Here is a 23297-nt window from a genome sequence, read left to right as displayed (position 1 = left end):
AGCATTTGCTCAGTCCTACAGAGCAGATAGGGCCACGCTCCAGGAGGCACGGGAAAAGAAAAGGCTGAGGGTGGGAGGGGGCCCAGGGAGGTGGTCCAGTAGGCTCTGGGAAGGGAAAGGAGTCCCTCTTCCAGGTCACTCGGACAGCCCCTCGGGTGACTCGATTTCAGTGCTGAAGAGTTCCTTGTAGAGCGGGGGGAAAGCAGCTTGGACCACGATGGGGTGGAGATGCTGGAAGTTTCGCAGCTTTTCCATATGCTGGCTACACAGGCTCCGGAGCTTCCCCTTAGGTGGCAGCTGGAGATGCATCAATGGGGAAGGAGGGTCAGTACTTCATGGCTCTCCCCAGAGCAACAAAGTCCTCTCATCCTTCCTGGCCCAGGAGAGCCCTCCTCGCTTTCTCTCTATGCACCCGGCACTTGTGGAACAGCCAGCCCCCGCTGCTAAGGTGGAGTGTCAAGAAAGTGGAGGCAAGGCTATGCTCATGTGGGCCAGACACATGATTTCTGGGTGAAACCCCAATCACATTCCTGCTACTCGTAGAAAGAAAACCTTTAATTCACAATTTATGCTCTTATAATAGTGAAATTCCGTGGCTCCCTGATTTACATATTGTCACGTGACTCTTTCTTTGCCTTAGTTGATACCATTCCCTTTGCCTGGAATGCCTTTCTAATTCTTTGCTTGGCTAATTCTTACTTTTAATTGTTACCTCCTATGGGAATATTTCTCTAACTAGCCCCTCCTCCCTCCAGGTCAGGGGCCCTTCCCCTATGTAGCACTCAAATCCCATTTTAGAAAAATGATCCAGTGTGTCCGCCTTCTCACGCCACGTTGAAGCTCCTTGGGTAGTGTCTCAGTCTCTCTCTCTCTCTCCCCCCCGTCTCTCTCTCCTCCCTCTGTCTGCATCCCCCTTCCACAAATGCTCAATAACTGTTTGAATTGAACAGTTTCTAAGCTGGTATCCAGCACTGCCAGGACTCAGTGGCAGGTGGAATGAAAAAGATCCAGAGACCCATGAGGAGACAGAGAGAGGGAGATGTCACTGGAGAAAGGCTGAGAAAGACATTTATCTTCTGCAGTTTCCTGTATAGGCAAGTGAGGCTTAAGAATACCTATCGCAGCTACTCCCACCCCCTTCTACCCATCTGAGTTTCCCAGGAAAGGGGCAGTCAGGGAAGAGTTTGAGTTCATCATCTTTTCACTTATACGGCTATACTTTGAGTTTATCCGGGCTTTTGCAATAGCTTCATTCATTCATTTATTCATTCAACAAACAGTCATTAAGAACTTAGTCAGGTAGGCACTGGGACGGGCTGTGGTGATACATCAGTGAATAAAATAAAATATCTGCCTTTATTAAATGTATATTCTAGTGAAGGGTCCAGAAAATAAACAAATATATAATATGTCAGAGAATGTTTTAAAGAATAATAAAGCAGGGTGAGGGGCTTTTTGTATGAAGTGTTCTGGGAAAATGTTTTCAGGATGAAGGGATGGAGCAAGCCATTTAGAAAGCTCCAGGAAGAACCTTCCAGCAGCTGGAACAGCAAGTACAAAAGCCCAGAGACACAACTGTGTGTGGTGTGTTCAGGGGATAGCAAGGAGGCCAGTGGACTGGGTAGCTGAGAGAGCAGTGGAAGGAGGCAGGTAGGGAGAGAAGTCAGGAGTTGCACTGTGAGGCCAGTAGGCCATGACACAGACCCTAGATTTGATTCTCAGCATGATGAGCACCTGCAGGGGGCCTGAGAAGAGTGCTGTGTGGCTGGCATGAGACAGACAAGGGTGGAGCAGGCAGGGGTCCAGTTAGACATTCTCTCTAATAGTCCAAGTGAAAACTGATAGCTGGGTGGGGTGGGGGAGGTGACAATGGGAGGGGATGTATTCTGAAGGCGGATCTAACCAGATTTGCTTCCAACTGCTCTCCCAGGTTCCAGCCTCTCCCCCTCCTTATCTGTCCTACCAGACCCCAAGTTCTTCAGGGCAGAGACTGTTGTTTAAGCCATTGCTGTATCCTCAGCACCGGGCACGGTGCCTGGCACATAGCAAGGGCTTGTAGCTTGAGTGCTTACATAAGCGGTTCCTTTACACTGGTTTCAAATTAAATTGCCTAAATAATAGCTCTGATGATATCATCCCTCTAGCCCTTGGGGCTTGCCATTGCCTAGAAATAAAGCCTTTGCTCTTTAATATGTCATTTAAAGTCCTTTCTGATTTGCTCCCTGACCTAATTTTCAAACTTGTCTTCTGCTACTTTCCTGCCTCCTTCAATCTATTCTGACCTTACACTTTAGTCAAAATGTACCATGGACTATATTCTCCATATAGGCATTATTTTGTCTCCTTATTTTTGTTCGTATTATTCTCTAAACTTGAAATGCCTGCCCTGCTCTCATGAATGTCTGTTGAAATTTTACCTATTTCATGGCCTAGTTTAAGTGCCACCTTCTCTAGGAAGCATTTATGGTTCCCTGCTTTTATCCCCCAATTATTTTCAATCCTGTTCTATGCTCTTCTAACACTTCCCCAATATTTCTCATCAAAGAAATGCATAGGGATAGAGGGATGTGGTAGAAAGAGCATGGGATCAAATGTCGCATTTACCACTTACCAGTCATGTGAACTTGGATAAGTCACTTAAGTCTCCATAACCCCACAGGAAGATATTAACCCCTGTCCCACTGACAGAGCCGCCCTGAGGATGAGACGGCACCTCTGCAGCAGCACTTTGTTCATTGCATTATTATTACATCGCATATTACCTGCTATTCTATGTTAGAGCCATCGGTGCACGCGTCTCTCCTTCACAGCAGACAGAAAACTTGTAGTGGGGAGAAGGACACATCTCTGTATCTTTCCACTCCACAGTGCCTTGTGCAAGCAGGTGCCGGGTAAGCGTTGGCTATATTAAACTGAATTGCTCCCTGGAGGTCCCTTCCAATTCCAGGCTCTCTAACTTTCCAGCTTTACGCAGCTCATAGAAGTGACTGCCTGTTCCCTTATTTCCTGTGCTGTTGCAATCTCTCTAATGCATTATGGCAGATGTTCCTCCGTACCCTCAGACCATGGGCTACACAAGCCCTGATGTCACAGCTCTGGCGCTGAGCCTGGCCTCTTCTACCCCAGAGACTGCTCCTACCTCTGCCAAGATGCCTTGGCGATGAGTCTTGCAGAGATGATGGTGAAAGGCCACCTCCAGACTGGCCTGAAGCTGTTCTACTTTCCTTTTCTCTTGCAGCCCTGGCCGATCTGAAGGAGGGGATGGGACCATAGTGAGAATAAGAAAAACCGTGGACATTAGCTTCCACCAAAACAGTGTACCATTTTGGACATCTGTGCTAGATAAGGTCTTTCAGCTGAGTGTGTGTGCATGTGTGTATGTCGATTTGATAATGGTTAGTTCTGGGGCCTTGGGCTTGGCTGGCTGGCTACAAGGAAAACTGGGGAGAGAGATGAAAGGGATGAGAACAGCCAGTCTCCCCCCTCCAAGCTGTCTTCTCTCTGGTACTCTGGATGCTTCGTGTAGTCCATCCAACGCTGGCCACTAGGATTCTGCCACGGGGGGAAAAGAGACTAGAAGAGAGCCCCTGTCCCCTAGCCAAGGATGACCTCAGATAGGAAGGAGGTGGCCTTCATGAAGCCACCAAGGTCAGCATCAAGGCCGCCGTAGCAGTCTGTAGCTGACTCAACAGACAAGCCACCTTTTGCACTGGGTCTGCAAAATAGCTGGAAGTCATCTTTTAAATCTTTATTTCCAGTTTAAGGAATGTTTTTAGGTTTCTACTCATTGGCAGAGCCAGAAGACTGATAACTTTGGTCTGCAGACTCAGGATATTTGCTCGACCCTTTTCCCCAGGTTCTCTGAATACTGACCATTCTGCCAGCCCAGCCCACTCCCTGCTAGCGGAGTGGGTGTCCAGAGTCCTGCCACGATGGCGTACAGGCTTAGAGTTAGTCCACACGGAGCACAGGTTTGGTGGCACACTATGAACACCTGCGGGAGGCTGCTAGAAACTCGGGTGCTCTAGCTGTACCCCAGATTAATAACCCTGGAGTCTCCAGGAGGCAGACCCAGGCAGCAATCCTTTTTAAAGCTTGCCAGGTGATTCCAGCGTGTGCCACGGTGGCATGACTGACTTGGATGCACAAGCAGATTCATTTCTCTCGGGGAAGTGGCTCTCTTCCCTCATCGTCACATCTCCCCACTTCTCCAACTCCACCTGTGCTCCCGTTTCCCCCTCTCAGGCTCCCCTGAATCTTCATTTTAACTCATTTGACAGCAATTTTGGGCTTTAATGGCCTCATATGCTCTTTAAAGCAATTTCCCAGATTTAACCACATTGGAAGGTCCAGAGTCCTCAATAATTGTCACACCCCTACTAGCTGAATGTCCCTTGCCCTAGCCCAGCGACACTCACTGGCATTGATGAGGACAAGGGCTGTGTAGAGGGCAATCTCATCCTCAGAAAGGCGCAAGGCACTCAGGGAGCGGGAGAAGTCAAAGATGGAGCTGATGAGCTCACTGCAGCCTGAGAAGAAACGAGAGTGAGCGAGCTGGGTGAGACCACATGCCCAAGGACACCCACCCTCTTGGTGTTTGGAGCAGAGGGGGCAATCTGCCCGGAAAAGAGGATGCCCTTGAAGCTTTGGACCCATCGGACTCCTCCCTCACATTTCCCCCGACCCTCACCCAAGGCTCGGAACAGCTCCACGCCACCGTATTTGCCTTCAAAAAAGACTGTGTGGTTGTGGGCATTGTAGGCCCGGCACATCCTCACCAGCACCACTTCCATTGCTCCTGCGAGAGGGGAAGAGAGGTGCAGGTGCAGAGTCACAAGAAGCCAGACAACTGTCTCTGTTCCCCTCAGTGTCCTGGTTCCTTAACCACCTCCCTCCACTCAGCCTGGCCCCATTCCACACTCTGTCCCCCTTCCCTTCAGGCCTGCCCACCCGCCCTGGGCACCTGCTTTGAGTAGCACAATCTGGTCATTCTGGCAGAGCTCCATAAAGCCTGAGAGCCTCTTGGCGAACTCCACCACATACTGAATGGCCTCGGTGAGCCGGTGGGCACAGCGTTCCCACATCTCCCACACTGACTGCAGGGAAGGAGAAGGGTCCCACTGTAGCCCTCTTCATGACCCGGCGACCACTCCAAGCCCCTGGGAGCCCGGACTGACAAGTTGCAGGGGGAAGGTTTTGAACTCCCTCATTCTGTCAACACGACTGGCCATTTCAGCCTGTTCTTAGCACAAGTGCGCACTCGGGGGCCATTCTTGTCATTGAGTCACACTTACGAAGCCCCCACCAGTTGCTGGCACTGAGTGAGCTCTTGTAGGAGAATAAAAAAAGTCTAAGATACAGCTTTTCCCTCAAAGAGTTTGGATCTTGTTGAAGTAAAAAGAACATTCTGACCCCTCTCCCCAAAAGGACACACCCAAAGGTTTTAATAACCTGGAGGAGCAACAGTTCAGTGCCAAGCGAGTGTTTTTAGAGCAGGTGATACTGTCAGAGGGTGACGGAGAGACAACATGAGCTTCGGAGCCCAGTGGATCTGAATTTGCCTTTGGTTCCACCACTCTGACCTGGAGTGACTCTATTAACCACTCTGAGCTCAGTTTCCCGGTCTGTTAAAAATAGAAACACATGCAAGCCTCCTAGGGCGGTTGTCATAAGGGCCAAGGATAATGTAAAAAATCATTTAGCACAGTGCCTGGCAGAGAAGGGGCGTTCTTTCAACAAATGGTAATCAGGGCTCTGGCTGTTGTTACGGTTGACAGAGGAGGAAGGTCAGCGCGCCAAGCTGGGGTGATGGAGACCCAGTAAAATGTTACTAGGCAGGGGCTCAGGGAAAGCTCTCGTCCGTCTGCCGGGGTGTACACAACCCCCCACTTTGAGGTGTGCGCACATTTGTGTGTATCTGTGATACCCAGCCTCGCCCCAGCCCACACCGTGTGCAGGCAGTAGCCATCTCTGGACTCCTCAGTGGTTGGATGGCCTCCCTCCAGGCAGGTCCCCTGGCCTCACCTTCCTCTGATAGCCAGCCACCTCCTCCCGGGAGAAGAGGTTGGAGCGCTGCTGTAGCAGGTCCTCCAGCCGCAGCTGACACGTCTCTCGGTAGGACTTGCACACATTCTGCACCAAGTGCTCTGGGGCCAGAGGAGAAGGCATGGGCTCCATCTCAGCCAGCTCCTACCCTACACGTGTGAAACGAACCCCTCTGCCTGGCCTACCCTTGCTTTGCTTCCCCCTCAATCCCTTCTCCAGGACCCCTCAACTCCCTTGGCTCGTGTCTGGTTTACGTGGGGTGCCTATAGGGCCTCTCTCTTGGAAGCCCCCCTCACCTCCCCCACCCCTTCTGCCTCCTCAGCTGCTCACCAATCTCCGTCAGGGAGGCATAAGGTGCCTCTGGGGTGCTGTGGAAACTGGGGCCGCAGTAGCTGTCCGGGCCTTGTCCTGGTTCCCCCAGCCCAGGATGCCTGGGGTCTTCAAAATGAAGTCCGTATCTGTCAGGGGCCAGCTGGCTGCCTGTGCTGTAGAAACTCTCTCTGCCATCAGCCTTGCCACGCTCAGGGCTGTATTCGGGATGGTACAAGGCCCCATTGAGCCTGGCCTTGGCCAAACTGTTGGAGTAGGAAGGCCTGGGGCATGGGGCTCTCAGGAGGCCAGGGGGACAGGCAGAGGCCTCGGGCAGGTCAGGCGAGGAGCCCAGGGGCAGCTGCCCATCTGGGAGCCCCAAGGTGCAGGAGAGGGGGTCTGCCCCTTGGGCTCCTGCAGGAGGGGTCCTGGCCACTTGCTCCCGTTGCTGCTGCTGCTGCTGCTGTAGTTGTTTCTGCACCTCAGCGTGTAGACTGTCCCTTTGCTTCTTGGACATGCGGCCAAACTTGACAGCTGAAAGAGGTTGGGGATCAGGAGTTTTTCAGGCAGGAGGACAGACAGGTACTGGGCAGACTCAACAGGCATTTTGATTATTGTGGGGTTAACCCTGAAGAGCTGAATTGCTGACTCCAAGCAGATCTTTTCAGGTCTTGCCTGAGAACCTCCCTTCAGGGGACTTTTGTTCAAGACGCACCCCCACCCCGCCCCCACCTCTGTCTCTCCTGTTTGTTTCAGGGCTCCGTCCAACGCAGACATTCTGGTCTCCTGAGCAAACCCCCCTAGCTTGAAGCCAGCTTCTAGATGTGGCAGAGTTTAAGCAATGAGTCTAGGCTGAGAATTCTGGCCTCCTGATATTGGGGCTGGGGTGGTCGAGTAGGGGGCCTCAAGCTGTATTGGGGTCACCTCGCCTTTCTAGGAGGGTCGGAGGAAGAGGAGAGCTGAGAACACAGGTCTCCCTGTGGTCAGGCCTGCAGGCTCCCTGGTGACCTAGATACTCACCACAGCCCAACCCAGGCTCCGCGGCTTGTTTCTGAACATCCTCTTCTGCTCTCTCTTTCCTGCCTTTTCGCTCCCCCCAACCCCTCCCAGGTGTGGGGGCACAGCCCCTCGCCCCGCCTGCCCCTTGCACCCCTGTGTGTTTCCTTTCACTTTGTTATTTTGGGCGCTGAAAAGTGCTGACAGACTCCTTCTGGCTCCTCATCACCTCATGCCTCCCCCAGCCCCGCCTTGGGTTCCCTCTGTGGTGGGGGTGGGGGTGGGGGTGGGGGCGTGAGGGGGTGGTGGGTGAGCAAGGTGGAGAGAGGCACCAGGGACAGCAGGCCTCCCATCCTCAGCGCCGCTGGGTTGTTCTCAGGCTGCCATTCCTGTCACAGTGCTTGTCCAAGGGTAGGGGTGGGGGGCTAGGAAGGAAGACGGGCTAGGACTAGAGCGAGGGGGCAGGAGGGAAAGAGGCAGAACCTGGATGGTTTCTGGGCTGGGGGGCACAGGGTGAGGAGAATCCACCCCGAGGAGAAGAAAAGGAAGGCTTGGGGACCTTGGGGAAAGGAAGGTTGTTCTGACAGAGTCTAAAGTTGGCGACTGTAAAGAGCTCTGATGAGGGTGGCCTGCCCACCCCCATGTTGGACAGTGGAAGAGACAGGGCCTGTCAGGGAGGGACAGAGAGTGGACCTCCGGAGGGCATTTGTACCGCCCCCCAAGCCTGAGGGGAAAGCTCCGGGGCTGCCGCGCGGCCTCACCGTCTCGGGACATGCCCAGTGCCAGGCATTTCTTCAGGCGGCAGTGCTGGCATCGGTTTCGACTGGTGCGATCGATGGGGCAGTTCTGCTGCCGGGTGCAGGAGTAGGCCACGTTGCACTGCTGGCTCCGGCGGAAGAAGCCCTGGGGAGGGCAGTGGAGACCCGGCTGCTGATCCTGGCAGGGCCCAGCTCAGTCCCCAGTCCCTCCAGCCCACAAGCTCTGGCCCCAGCTTCCCCAGCTCTTACGATCAGTTTTCCCTCCTCCACTTCTTAGCGTGATTGTACTTTGTCCTGCAAGCACTTCCCCAACTTAAGGCAAGGCCCCACTGTGTGTGGGCCCCTCCAGGGGAGGCACCACCCTAGCTGCCTCAGGAGCCCAGCCCTGGAGTCAGAGGCCACCAACCCCTCTCCTCATCTCTGGGAGACGGTGTACAGATGTGTGCTCACCTTGCACCCCTCGCAGGTAATAACCCCGTAATGGATCCCAGATGACTTGTCCCCACAGATTTTGCAAGGGATCACTTCAATTTGTGCTGGAAAACAAAGAGCAGAGGTTAGCCCAGGAGCTTTTACCAGACCCTACCCATGGTCCCGGGCTGCTGGTGCAGGGGTTCGGTGTTTCCCTACCCTCCCGGCTCCAGCTTTGCTCCCCCCTTGCAAAATAGAAGACGTGAAGTGCCGAATGCTGCTAAGCAAAGGGTCTGTGGAGGCTGTTTTTTGTTTTGTGGGGAGGCTGGGAGCTGTACCAGCTCTAGAGGGGCAGAGAAAGCAGCTGCAGAGAAGCCACCTGCTCAGCCCTTCAAGTTGAAAAGCTCCAGTTGCCTCCCTCCCTCCTGGAGACCTAGGAGTCTTCACTGCTTCGAAACACCTGCTTCCCGCCCAGGGGGCTTCCTCTGTGTCACCCTCCCCCACTGGGGCTGGGCTCCCATGGGCAGAGTGTGGGGCATGGTGGGAAGATGTGGTGAACCGGGCAGGGGGCACCTGGGGGCCAGGTAGAGATGCCAGCCATCCTCGGCTGGGCAGTGAAGGCTCAGGGACGGGCAGAGTCCACAGGGTGGGGCCCACAGAGGGCAGGGGAAGACCACTTGGTGCGCGGGAGAGTGGGGCTAAACAAGCCACCTCTGCTAGACTCTTGAGAGCCAGGGAGAGAATCACACGGGCCTCCTGAGCTCCTGGCCCTCTGAGGAGAGAGAGGGTGGCCCCATGTGTATTGGCACGTTAGAGCGAGTATGCTTATGTGCGCATGAGGGCCTCTGTGTTCAACCAAATGTACAGAAATCACGAATGTTAGCCACTGCCTGGGACTTGAGACCATCTCTTCCAACCCTCACCAGGTTCACACAGCTAGGTTGCCCCAGAGCTGGGTCAACATCCCAATTCCCCTGAGCTTTCCATTACGCTATTCTGTGTACATTGCTTTTGGGGTGCACATATCACTGGGCATATTTGAGTGTGTGTGTACACATGAAAAGTTCATGTGATTTGTAAGCCAACAGGCACGTCTGCTTGAGCCAGTCTGCACACATGCATATTTGCGTGTTAGTGTTTGCTCACTGGGCAATAGACCCCCCTCCTGCCCACTGAGCTCGCTGTAAGCTGTGCCTGCCGCCCTCCCTTCACTGGGGCTCGCCTCTACGTCGCCCTGGCCCGGTCAATGCCCACAGCTCTCTTCTGAGTTTCAGCGACCAGCAGTTGGCCTGCCTCTAGCCCATCTTCGAAGGGGAGCCCCGCAGATTTGAGCCTCCTGCTGCTTCAGGGGATTTTGTCACTCCCGAAGGCGTGTGGGGCTCCTCTCTGCCATTGCTGACCCGCTGCCTCCCCTCTGAGGGGGAGGCCTGGGGCAGAGGGGGCCAGAAAAGTGGCCTAGATCTGAGGCCTCCACTAATCTCTGACAGGTCTCCCCCTCGCCATCCCCCAGGGGTCAGAGGAAGAGGCAGCCTGCCTGTAGGGCAAATCCACACTCCTGTGAGCTCCCCTCTGGCCCAGACCTAGACCCTGGTCGCGTGCAGGGCCTGAAAGGTGAGGTGGAAGGGTGACCACGGCTTGCACACCACTCTCTGAAATGTTATTTCCATCATCCTTGAACCATCCTCCCCTCGGGCCGGCCTTGAGGTGAGTCAGAGTGAGCAGCTGCCCCCTCAAGGGGAACAGGGCGGATGGGTGTCTGAAACCCTCCATCAGGACTCCATTCCCCAGCCCCCCAGCCCGACCTGCCTGCCGAACACCCACACAGCAATCTCTGATCGTCCAGGACAGACGGGAAGTGAGCTTTTCAGGTTCTTTCCAATACATTCAGAGCAGATTGGAGTGCATAGAGGGGAAGAGAGAACAAAAGGCATTCGAGTACTTAGAAAAAGGGCGGAAAATGTGGGGACACCTGCATGTCCGTCCAGCCACTTAGATTCTCCAGGCCTCAGTTCCCTCGTGGATCAGGATAAAAACACCATTGGCTGCCCCCGGGTGATTGCAGGCAGTACAGTTAAGTGATGTCGCCTGCGGAAAGCACTGTGCGTGCCTGTTACCGCTGAGCAGAGCTGAGGGCAAAGAAAGCCTGTGGGCATCTGCGATGGATGGACGTTGTGGCACCCCATCCAGTCTGCCCTCCCTCAACACCTCCCCCCAGCACTGTGGTGTCTCTCTACTCAGTGGACCTAAGCCCAGAGAGGGGAGAAACCAACATGGGTCACCCAAAAAAGTAAGCGGGAGGGAGATTAGGCCAAGCCACAGTGGGAACTCAGGCTCCAGGCCCGCCGTCGACCACAGGCCTCCCTGCCTGTTCCCTTCTCCCAGAGCCACATCCGTGTGCGTGTGTGTGCTGACCACACGGGTGACCCAGACACAGGCCTCTGCCCCACACCTGACCTGCTGCTGGTCTTGGTCCCAGGAACCTCACAACAGTGTCACCAAGACCTCACCCTTCTCGTGGGACAATGTGGCCAGCCACAGGCCCCCTTCGCAATGCCGTGTCTGGGGGACGTCTGAGTTAGGACCCCAGCCACCAGGCCAGCCACTCTCCCGTGTCCCCAGCTGTAGTCCAAGACAGAGGCACTCAGTGAGACAGGCACCGAGTCAGAGGGTCCAAGCCAGAGGGTCAGGTTAACTGAGACTTAGACCCAGAGGTGGAGAGATGGCCAAAGGACCACAGAGAACCCACTCACGTCCTGGCCCTGTCAGCGCTGGCAGGCCCTCGTCCTTCTTCTCCCTCCTTCCACGGCCACTGGTGTCCCCTTTGATGCCATCTACCCAAAACCTCAAAGAGAAAGTCCCGGTGTGCATGAGTGTGACCGTGGAGGAGGGGAGGGGAGGGCAGAGGCCGGGAAGGGGACTGACAGAGGTGGCGGTGGGGGCAGCAGGAATTGAAAAACACCTCGGATACCTCACCTTCTAAATCTACCCCTGAGCCACTGCCCTGAGGCAGCAGGTGCTGGGAACCCAGATTGGGGAGGGGGAGCTGAGTAATCACAGGATTACTCAAACTGTTGCCTGGGAGCCTGGCCTGCCAGGAACTTGCCATCTAAACGCTTGACAGTGCCAGGAACTAGAATCAAGCAAAGGTCAGGAACGTCTAGGCAAGCCTGCAGCACGACTCCCACAGCAGCCCTCCCTCTGTCCGCGCCCTGCCCGCGCTGCTGCTTTGGGAAGATCTGTGTGTCTCTCTGCCGCTGTCTCCCGGGGCCCATCAGAGGAAGCCCTCTCATTCCAAGGAGAGAGAAATGCCCACACATGCACGCTGTCTTCTAAAATCATCTAGTGCCCGGATGACTCTAGCCCTTTTTGTCTCAGACAAGATTGCCTAGGGATCTTGTTAAAATGTAGGTCCTGACCTGGGAGGTCTGAGCGGGGGACCCAGATTCCATGTTCGAACAAGCTCCTGGTTGGTACCCAAGCTTCCTGGGCCTTAGTCTACACTTTTGAGTGGCAAGAGTTTCCCCCCTCTTCCTGATTTTGTGCTAGGCTGCTCCCACCGGGGGATGAGGGTGCCGTTGGTGGTCTCTTCCCTAGCTCATTCTGGTATCTTCTCCATCGTCCAGTGTGACCTCTAACAATACCATTCTGGCGCAGTACTAGGAAAAGAAAGTGAATCTCTCTGGGATTGCTTCAGACACTGAAGGATCACCAGGGAACTTCCTACGGGCACGTCCTCCGTGGGGAAACACCGGTAGAGACAAAGTCGTCTGTGCTCCCCTCCCTCCGACCTCCTCTAATCTCACCCTTTTCACAGCTGCGAGATTCACTGATAACGCTCTTTGAATACATCCAGAGCTGGTCCTGTGCCACCCTGCGAAGCCAGCGCTGGGCCCCGTCCAGGTGCCCTATGCCACAGAGAGGAAGTGGTAGACACAAAGTGGGGGCTGCAACCCTGGGGGATCTCTCTCCTCAAACCCCAGAGCCACCCCAGCCTGGTGGAGAATGGATGCAGACAGAGGAACTTGGGGTCCTCATCTCCTCTTTGGGCTCTGTCAGTCTAGAGCTGGACATTCCCTCTTTTCTCTGTCTCGTTTTCTCCAAGGTTGGTTGAAGAGCAGTAATAACCATAGGCATAAGCGCTGGCTGCCTTGTAGCTCTGTGCCAGGTTTTGTATACATTTTTCACTTAATGATCCCAACAACCCTGTGAAGTAGGTACTACTTGTATGGTCCCCAATTTACAGATGAGAAAACTGAGTCCAGGAGAGAGTAAATGGCTTGACTAAGGTTACACAGCCAGAAGGGGCAGATCTGGCATCTGAAGCCTGGTCTCTAACTTGAGAGCCAGTGTCCTCAACAGCTTAGCTATGTACCTTACAAGGATGAGCTGCCCAAACGCACTGAGCATGGGATAGGGGATAGGTCGCTTACTGGCTACAGGGGCAAGTGTGAAGTGAGGCGGGTGGGCTAGGAATGGAATTCAGGAGGACACCCATGGACTAAGGCCAGGACTCATGCCTCGTGCAAAGATCCAGAGACAACATTCCCTCTGTCCCAGCTCTTCCTCTGTGGTGTCAGCCTCCTTCCGCCTTTACCCATTTCTCAGGGGCAGGCTTCTGAGGTCCAGGTGGAACAGCTCGCCCATCCCAGCAGAGCTCCTGATCTGGGACTCCTCTGAAGACCACAGCTCCTTTGGGGTATGGACTGGCTTTCATACATCTCAGTAGACCTCTCTGCAGAAATGAATGAATGTGTCTCTTTTCTTAGCTTAGGCGCCCACCCCTCTCCCTGTGGCCCAAACTCTCAGTCCCTTTCCCCACAGAGACCACAGCTGGTCCACTGTGTGCCCCAGCCTGTCGCCAGCCTCCCTCCTTTCTCAGCTCTCAGTTCCCGCAGCTTCTGCAAAGCTGGAAACCACGGGTGGTGGGTACCACCGCAGGGGAGAAGGGGGGAGGGTTGGGTGGGGGTCAGGATAAAAGCAGCTCTACCTGGTGAGCACTCCTCCCAGCCAAAGCAAGAACTTTCTGCTGATACACCCAGATCCCAGGGCTGAGAAAGTAGCGAAGCTAAAACTCAGGTGGGCGAGGGAGAGTCTGGGGTTTTGAAAAGCCACGAAAGACAGCCAGCCACCTGAAACCCCCCTCGTTGTGCCCCCGCCACCCCCGCAGTCTGGGACAGGAGAAAGGAGGGGAAACAAAAGAATTGAGTGAAAACAACCAGTGAATGGGGGAGGGGATGAATCACCAGGAGGAAGGCCTGAGGAGTGGGAGCCCAGACAATCACACTCAGCCCCTTCCCCTGTCTCCAGGGCTGCATCTCCTTTCCAGAGGCCTCAGCTGCTCCTTCAGGCCATGAGGACTCAAAAGACCCTGGCTCTGGACCCGAGGCCCTGCCCCGTTACCATCCCTCCCCCAAAATAGATCTCTGTCCTTTCTGAGTCCAAAGTCCCAGGAAGGGGCAGCGTGGCAGCAGCAGAAGGAGTGGACTAGCCCTGGAGGACAGGAGGAGACCCCAGGGCTGCGTTTCTTGGAGAGCTCTGCAGCAGGGGAAAGTCCCTGTTCCCTGTTTGAGTCAGGGGCACAGAGGTAGGACGGGGGAGGGAGCACTTGGGAGGGGCGGCCATGCCGACACCCATGTCTCCTTGAGATGGGACAGGTTGGGGAGCCCTGCGCTGGGGGTGGGGTGGTGGGGGATGTTTGGGATCTTTTTTGGGGGAGAGGGATCCTTGTTAGGAATGGGAAGAAAGGAAAAGAGGAAGGCGCAGGAGTGATGCAAGAAAGGAGGGGCCCTTTGTAAAGTCAGATGGTGCTGGTGCTCAGGGTGAGTGGACATCTTTTTGGCCCATGCTCCTCATTAGCATGACCAGACCTGAGAAAGATCAGGTACAGTGAAGACAGGCAGGCACCTGTGTGCTTCATCCTCCCACCTCTCACCCAGGCCTAACACCAGGGCCTTAGGCCTCTTGGCTCCACCTTGGCCGTGGCTTGAGCGAGATGACTGGGCCGCCCTCCTGGCTGGCTGGGGACTTTTTGGCTCACGGACATTTCCTCTCTACTTAGGAGCAGGGAGCCTGTCCCGTCCTTCCAAAAACTCCGTCAAGTCTGTGCCTCCTACTTTCCCCCTTCCTAGACCCCGTCGGTGCTCAGCGTCTCCCCTCTCCCGCAGGTGGGCCGCCCACTGCATCTCTCCCTGAGGCTGTGCGCCTGTCTGTCTTCTGCGCTCCAGTTCTGTTTCGCGGGGGTTTGGCTCTCCTGGTTTTTCTCCACTCAGATCTCCATCAGGACATCGCTCCTTCCCATGTGTTACATTAATTACATTAATCTCTGTCCTTTGAGTTGGGCCTCTGCATCTCTCTTTATTTCTCAGTCTGTTCCTGCTCCTTGGTCTTTGGGTGCATCACAATTCCAAGTCCCCAGTGCTCCAACCTTGCCCCAGATGCATCCAAGGGCATGGGGGTGGCTGACACTCATGGGGGGGCAGTCAGATAAGATGGGGCTGTGACATAACTGGAGATGTCCAAGTGAGAAGGACCACTGGCACACAGACCCCCTCTCCTTCCTGCCAGCCTGGATGGAGCTGTGCAGGGGTATCATGTAGAAGTGCCCCTGTGTCGCCCCCACCCAGTCCTGGGGACTCCTGCCCTCCTGCCAGACACTGAAGCACACCCAGTCATTGGTTCCTAGGGCAGATTTGTTGATCTGAGACTATTTCTGGGAAGACAGGTCTGCTAACCTTTGCTGCTGGTGGGAAGAAGCTAGAAGGGAAACTAGCCCTCCAAAAGGTCCTTCTTCCTGTGGAAGTTTTGGGCTCCTCTCCTCGCCCCTCCTGGCCCACCCCAGCTCATACACTTGCCCTGGAGTCCCCATCCCAAGTGTGGATGCGAAGCTCTTCCCTTTGCTTTCCTCCTCTCTGTCCACCCTCTGGGAAAGCTGAGTGTCCTCCACTACCCTGAGGTGCCTCACTCGGGGACCGGGGCTCTCTCCTTGGTGCTGGGCCATCAGAACTGGGAGCCTCTTCAAAACTGGTTTTGTTTTTAAATTCAGGTCCCCTGTCTTGCAGATGAGGAGACCATGGCTCAGTGACTTGCCTAAGACTACATGGCTAGTCAGTGACAGAGGTGGCAGCAGAACCTGGTCTTTAGATTCTCAGCCCATGGGTCTTTCCAGGTCCCGAGATGGCTTTGCTTCTGCATCTTGTGGGAAGACCCCAGGTTGAGGCTAAGGCTGCCTCAGGGTTTAGTTCACAAGGGCACAGGGCTTCCCTTTTTCTCCTTCGCCCAGTGCTCTGAGAGGCTCTCTGGCTTCTCCTACCTGAACACGGGGGCTGGCAGATTCACCCACCCTTGCCCTGCTAGTAGGCACAGGGACCTCAGATATCTGCCCACCAGCTGTTGGCCCATGGCGCCCGGCCAGGAAGGTGGTGAAGCTGAAAGCTTTCTGCTTCCACCTCCACTGTCTGACCCCCCTCATCAGATAGATGTCAGAACCTCGGGACACACGCACTCACGGCACCCTGGCTGGATTCTACTTGGTCCTCATGTCCCTGGTCCGGGCAGAAAGCGTGGTGGCTCTGAGGCCTGGATGCTGGGGTCTGCCTACCCCTCTGCCTACTGACCTCACCTGACTGTCACCGCCCTGCTGCTCCAGGGCACAGCAGCTCCTCTGGCCTCCTTTCCTCCCCACTCCCAGGCAGGTTGAAGGCCCAGAGAACAACACCACACCGCAAGCCGGGGGAGTGCATTCAGGACGCCTGTTAATCATTAGCCTCCGTCTACTGTAGCTGTGTGCCTGGAGTGAAGCTCTTGGCCTCTCTGGGTCTCAGTCTCTCTTTAAAATGAGGGGGCAGCGCACCTCAGGCACTCTTGGAGATCCTTTCCAGCACTCTTGACGGAGAAGCCCTTTTACTATCGCTGCCCTAAGAGAACTGCCTGGGGAACGAGGCTCCTCAGCTACTCCACCCATCTCCCAGCAGACCTTGGCCTTGACTGGGACACACCCTGCCTGGGGAGAGCACTCAGCTTTGCTCACTTCGTTCCCAAGACACCCCTCCTTTCCTGAGGGCCTGGGCATGACTATGGGATCCAAGCCTCCCCGCTCCCAGGTAACCCCATTCACTTACTTCTCATGGCTGAACTGCGGGACTTTGCCACCTTGGCTCACTGTCCTTCTCAGCAGGGGGTGGTCCAGAGATGGGGCGCAGCTGGCAGCAGGGTTGGGGGCGAGGCCTCTCAGCAGAGCCTGTGCTCGTTGCTCTGCACCCAGCTCTCCCCCAATGCTTCTGGGCAAGGGGGTTTAAGCTAGCACCACACAGGTGGCCGAGTGACAACCCCCCCACCCTGCCACCCCCCACCCCTCCCTGGGGTGCAGCGGGTAGGATGACAGGCGCCTCATGTGGCCAATCTGGGCCTGGAGCAGGGTGTGAGGGGCGGGGCAGCCAATCACAGGGGGCGTTGGAAAATTCCAAAACCACATGCGACAGCCACACGCGGTAAAAGCTGTTTCCACCTGACAGGGTAGCTCTGGCTGGGGAGCCAGAATGGAGCTCACATGAGCCTGGGGCCAGTTTGCTACTCCCCCTCCCTTGGAGGACCCCCAAGTCTGACCCTCTGTGCCAGGTGACTCCAGGGACAGGGATGTTTCTAGAGGTAAGTCACAGGATGTCTGCCCCGGGCAGTGGCATGCTCCAGCTGAGACCCTGTGGACTGCCCGCAGCCGTGCCCACTGAGGCGCAGTCTGGAGGCTGCCCCCTACCCACTGTGCTCATGGCCTCCCTGCGGACACGGTGTGTGCCCTGGGCTAGGGAAAAAATTATAATAGTAGCAGAAATAATCAGACAAATGCCCGAGATCTGTAGGAGGGCTTAGTCCGTCAGAAATTTCCTTAGGAGCAAAACTGTTGAAATTAGAATGATGATGATGATAATGATGATGATGATGATATTTACTATGTGCCACAAATGGTTTTTAATGTTTTATGTGGATCATCTAATCTTCATAAGATACTTTATGAGGCAGGTACCATTATCCCCATTTCAAAGATGAAGAAAGTGAGACACAGAGAGGTTAAGTGACTTGCCAAGGTCACACAGCCAGTAAGTGGTAAAGTCAGGATTCAAACTCAGGCAGATTGGCCTCGGATCCCACTTGAGAAATGGTATGGTTTCTCTGGTTCAGGTCTGCTCTTGTGGGCGTCTCAGCTTGGGAGGGCTTCTTGTGGCCTGGGGGTCTTTCTGAGGGCCCAATCAATTTTAGAGGCCCTCTCAGGCTCACATCTGCTCTATATGGGGTACTTCAGCGTGGGGGGGTTCCCTTTTCAGGGTCCCTTAGTAATCAGGCCTTCTCTTGGTCTGGTGGTCCCTCCTGAGTTTCTCCCTTCTTGGGGTTGTCTCAATTTGGGGCCCCTTTTTTAGGGCCTCTCTGCCTGAAGTGCCAGGTGAGGTGTTAACCTTTCCTGGCTTCTCTGGGTCCAGTCTCCCAAGAGGTCTCTGATCTTGCCGGAACTCCAGTAGCTCCTCGGCCTGGTACAGGCCTTCCCCTGCTGGCCTTCCTCAGCTTTCAGGACCTGGGCACTGGATTGGGTGAAGGGCTGCCAGCTTGGGTTTTCGGGAGGACATGCAGGGGGTGAGGGTTGCTCAGGGCCAATGAGTTGGGAAGGGCATAAGGGTGTGTGGCCCTGGCCGAGGTTTCTGTGGTAAGAGGTTAAGGGTAGGAATGGAGTTTAGCCTCTTCCAGTTCTAGCTGCTCCAAAACTCCCCCTTCACCCCCCACCCACATAAGGTCCCTGGCTCTCCTCCCCCAGCTCACACGTCAGTCCTTGACCCGTTTTCCTCCCAGGGCCCTGCTCAGCATTTCCGTGGGGCCCTGTGGCTAGGGGCAGGCGAGGCACTGATCAGGATTGTGCTGAGCAAAGCAAGCCCCCACCCAGGAGGATGTAGCATCCTGGATGGCCCCCAGCCCCTGTCTGTCCAGCTCAGGCAGAGAGCGACGCTGCTGCCCTCCATGGCTCCTCCACCTGAAACAGGGAGGTGCTAGGCTATTCTGGCAGCAGAAGGGGTGGGAGCGAGCCCTCAGGAGAAGCTGGTGGGCCATTCAAGGAAAGGCCAGAGAGGTAGTGTCTCCTGCCCCAGAGCTGTCCTCATCAAGTCAGGGACCGCTGCTCATGGAGGCTTCCCCCTGAGTGTCCTCCGGCTGTTAGGGTGAGCATGGCTCTGATGGGATATAAGCTCTGGGGCTGAGGTGGAGTGGGTGCATCTTCTGAAGGAGTAGCTTCTCCCACAAGCCAGGAGGGCAGATCTGATGTGTTGAGAGGTTCCTAGAGAGGGTACTGCTTACTCCCTAGTATCCACTGGGAAGTCCTTCCCAAACTCTAGCCCCTCCTTACATGCTGTAGCCTCAGTCTTCCAGGGCCCTGGGACCCAGAGTGTCCCTTTCGGTTGTGTTTTCTACAGAGATGAGGGTTTTCCTGCTCTCCAGCCCTGCACAGCGTAGCTCCAGGTTCTTTCACACCTCAGTATGTGTTAACCACAGATGAACACCAAACCTGGCTCCGCTGCCACAAAGCCTGGTGCAGCCTCTCTGCCTCCCTGCCCTAGCCCCTTGCATCTCCCGTGTCTCTGTCCAGCACCTCTCTGGCCTTTTCCCACAGCTCCCTTTTAACTGGTCTCCTGGTTTCTTTGCAACGTTCCCTCTCTTCAGGCTTCTTCCTTATCTCCTACCATCACCCTGACCTTGAGGTTTCTCCACCCCTCCCTCTCCTTTCCTCATCTTCCCCTCTTCCTTGCTTTTCTGGGCTCCACCTCTCATCAGGCTGGGCCACCTCTGCATGGCTCCTCCACCTCTGCATCATCTACATACCTTTACGAGAACCTCCCACAGCCCTTGCTGGATTCTGTGCCATCTCTCCACACCCCAGCACCAGTCCTTGCCCCACTCTACTCACAGGCGTGGGTCTTCCTTGCAGCCAGTAGAAGACCACTGTGAAGAGAAGAGAGGGGTCAGGGCCAGCAGTTTAAGACCACGGGAACCGAGAGACACTCCCCCCACTCACAGGCCCGCATCCGCACCCCATTCCTTCCTAGTGGAACCTGGTATCTCAGGAGAAGGTGGGACCATCCTCCACAGCACCTCCTCTTCTTGTTTCTCTGCCTTTCAGTCACACCGGCCCTCTTCCCAGTCCTCAGGAGTACCAGCTCCTCACCGGCTCTGGGACTGCCCAGGCTGTCCCTTCTGCCTGGAAGGCCCTTCTCTCATTCGCCCTCCGTCTGGCCAGCTTCTCCTCAGCCCCCAAGTCTCCCATTCCACCTCCTCCTTGGAGAAGCTGTACATGCCCCTCTCCCTGCCCCGGTGTTTACACACTCAGCGCCTTGCAGTTGATTTCCTGGCAGTCACTTCATCACCTAACTGATAGAATTGTGTCATTACCTGTGAACCGGGGCTTTTCTGCTAGATGGTAAGCCTGATGGGGAGGCCAGGGACTGTGTCTGCCTTGTTCACCCTGTTCTTCCCAGAGCCTTCCACTGGCGTGGGCCACTAGAGGTGCTCACTCAATATTCTTCAGCCAGAGTTAAATCTCCATGGGCATTCAGTCCCTTGGGTGTTTATTTGTGCCTGAAAGCACCTGGGAATCCCAGAGGTGTGGGGGTTGAGAGTAGGGTGGTGAGGATGTTTGAAGGAAGAGGACCGGGGAGCTGCAAGCACAGAGCTCGCTCTGCCTTCCACAGGCCCTGGCTCCTCCACACACCAGGCTGCACGGGAAGGCCTCCCTTCCCACCTGCTCTGTGGCACCTGTCTGGGTGGAGAGTGGGCGGGCAGCAGGGAGCACAGGTAAGTTGATGTGGGGTAAGTAGGGAGGCGCGGACCTCCAGAGGGGCAGCTGCTGAGGAGAAAGCCTTAGCTAGAGCATCACTGAGGGCTGCTCATTCATGCGGTTAGCATTTATTAAATACCCACCAAGGGAGCCCCTGAAGGCCCTCCCCCACCCCAGACCTGGTCCATTTGCTACATCCGTACAGCAGCTCCTCACAGGCTACAGGGCCAGTCTTTTGTTCCAGAAAACCCTGCAGCCCTGCCTTATGCCCCCCATAGTTCCCCTAGGCTCTGAATGCACTTTTCTGTTCTATTTTTCCTTCTGTGTTCCCATCCAGGACACCTCCCACCCCCAGCCCCCACACTGTCCCTCTGGCAGGCTTCCTCTGCTGGGCCGAGTGGACTTGAAGGCCTGGCCCCTGCTAGGTTGGGGGTGGGAGTGGTTCCATCCGGCCCCTCCTGCCTACCCCGCTGATCCTGCCTAGCCCCACCCAGCTTCCTCTCTGACGTGGCACCTTGGCATTGCTCTCTGGCCTCCAGCCTTGCACTTCAGAGCAGTTCTGGGGTGGGGGGTGTCCCCTTGCATGCCTGGCAGTGGCGTTCTTCCTCCATCAGGGGGCCCCAGAGCTTGACAGGTGCCCCTGTGAGGGGAAACTCACGGTTTCCCCTCAGTGCGCGCAGCTGACCACGCATGTGGCCATCGAACGTGCTCTAAGAGGGTCTCTGGGTTAGACCACCGGCTCATGCAGCCAGAGACTGCCTGACTGTCTGTCCCCTACCTCCCCGGGCTCAGTACCCCACATTCTCTGCAGAAGTGAAACCGCATGCCCCTGGGCCAGTGTGCATGGGCACCTTTGTCCCTCCCCCCGGCTCTGTCTGTCATCCTCATAGGCAGGACAGGTTTGTCCGCTGGTGAATGAACAGAACTGTAGTGGCTACCTTTCCAGCCACTGCTCCCCAGTCCCAGACAGCTGAGCCTGTACAGCAGTGTCCCCACTGCTGCCAGGGGCAGCTGACATTTGGCGGGGGTTGCCCACATTCTGATCCTTCTCTTGATCTAGCTTCTCTGCCTGTGCCCCTGTCTCCTCCACCCACCCCACTCGTCTCCTCCTTCCTCACTTCTCCCTTTCTTTTCCCTCCATGTATTTCCCATTTCTCCCCGTTTCCTATTTCTCCTCCTCTGTCACGTCCCCAGCCCCTCCTTCCGCCTCTATCGAGACTTGTCCTGTCTCACCTGCCTGTGTTCCCCTGACAGCCCATCTCTCCCCTCTCTTCTCTTGTTCCTCCTCCCTCCTCGCTCCTTGACCAGTCCCATCTCTCCCTCTCCTTTGGACCTCCTGGCAACCCCTTCCACCTGCTGGCAGGGCGTAGGGCCTCTTACCCCTCGTGGCTCGGTGGTGTCTCTGTGGGGCCCTGTCCATGGGGCAACTCCCTGGGTACCGTCCTTGCTGCCCTGGCTGCCCAGGAGGGCAGGGAGCAGGGCCCAGGGGAGGGGGGAGGGTGGAGGCAGGGAGCACCTGGCCCGTCAGCAGGCAGGGGAAAGGAGTGGCTGGCAGAGCGTCCTGGCACCAGGAGGGGACAAGGGGAGGGACCAAAGCAACAGACTTGGAGCTCTGAGGAGCAGCAGGACAGGTGAAGGGAAGGGAAAGGGACTAGCATTTGCTGATCACCTACTGTGTGCTTGGCCCTTTGCCATGTATTTTATGTAGATTCATGATTTTCTTCAATCCTCACAACACCCACCAGGAGGCAAACATAATTACTCCAGATTTATCCATAAGCTAAGTGTTGCTCAAAGGTATTAATGATTTAACACACTTGCAAAAGGACAGTAAGTGGTTGAGCTATGATTTGAACCTGGGTCTTTGTGACTTCCAAATCACAAAGTGCTTTTTCTCCCCGACAGATGACAGGAGATAGGGAGATGGGAGAGGGAGGTACGCTTATCTGGAGGGATTGTACCTCTTCTCCAGGATGTGATCAGACATCCCAGTGGTCCCTTGGTTCCTTGAAGCCACTGCCTGCTCAGCCCCGCTCTCTCACTGCCCTTCCCTACAATTCCTGGACTCCTTGATGCCTCCACATCCTCCTGGGCTGTCAGGGCCTGAGGGAGTGTGGAAGCAGAGGAACAATGGGAGGGGAGTAGAGAAGAGAGGTGCTACACTTCACTAGTTGGAGGGAAGGAGGTCCCCCAGGTTGAGTGGGCCCACACTGGCACCTGCACTGAAGAAGGGCTCTGTGGAGGGGAGGGCTGCAGGATGGGGAGGCTTCAGCAGGTCCAGGATGCCACTTCTTTCCTGCACAGCCTTGGCCCAGAGTTTGATTAGCTGGGCCTGGCTCTCCTCGTTACCCAACAGACCAGCTGGCTAGGGGCCAGCCTGCAGTGGGGAGGCTCCCTGGCACCTCCTCCTGCTTTCCCTCGCAGCTGGTAAACAGCAGAGCAAAAGCCGGCCACGCCACAGCCTCGTGACCTTCCCACTCCCCCCCACCTGGTGCACGTGGCACCTGGCGTGGAGAGGGCAGGCAGCTGTCCCTTCCCTCTGGGCCCTCCCATCTCGCCATAGTCTACTCCTGCCTGGCCCTGGAGTTTCACACTCTGCTGCCATCAGCACCTGTGTTCCTGGGTAGCTCCCAGAGTCTCCCAATGGCTGCAGTTTGAGGGACAAAAGTTAGAAGTAAAGGAGGAATTTCCAACTCCCCAAATGGTTGACAAAGGAGATGGGGAGTGAGGAAGAGTGGGGTGGAAACTTTGGGAGATGATGTTGTATGGAGAGTAGGGTGTGTGTTTGCACGTTTGAGCTCTGACTATCCCCGTGTCCTTTTGGTAAATTCGTGGCCCACGCACCTCTGTGCACTTCCCTGCACAAAACAGGATGTTGGTCTGTTTTGGGGCTCTGTCCTTAGGCAGGCTTGAAATAAGAAGCAAAGCTCTCCAAAATACCACCCCACCCAGCACCCTCTGGCAGAGGAGTAGAG

The 23297-nt window shown here is 55.7% G+C and overlaps 1 protein-coding gene across 1 annotated transcript; it reads right to left on the bottom strand.

Annotated features, from left to right (window-relative positions):
• Positions 1-3: 3 nt before the first annotated feature.
• On the bottom strand, positions 4-21995 carry RORC (RAR related orphan receptor C). The gene is made up of 11 exons (XM_036015830.1): positions 21703-21995; positions 19456-19490; positions 8559-8644; positions 8112-8253; positions 6376-6888; positions 6025-6146; positions 4964-5096; positions 4691-4798; positions 4419-4529; positions 3140-3249; positions 4-297 (listed from the first exon to the last, which is right to left on the bottom strand). Exons 1-11 carry the CDS (start codon positions 21978-21980, stop codon positions 136-138), a joined length of 1800 nt encoding a protein of 599 aa, XP_035871723.1. The 5' UTR covers positions 21981-21995; the 3' UTR covers positions 4-135.
• Positions 21996-23297: the final 1302 nt, after the last annotated feature.

The sequence above is a fragment of the Phyllostomus discolor genome, chromosome 14, assembly GCF_004126475.2.
Source record: "Phyllostomus discolor isolate MPI-MPIP mPhyDis1 chromosome 14, mPhyDis1.pri.v3, whole genome shotgun sequence".
In the NCBI taxonomy this organism is placed as follows: Eukaryota; Metazoa; Chordata; class Mammalia; order Chiroptera; family Phyllostomidae; genus Phyllostomus; species Phyllostomus discolor.
This window is presented reverse-complemented; position numbering and strand designations above follow the sequence as displayed.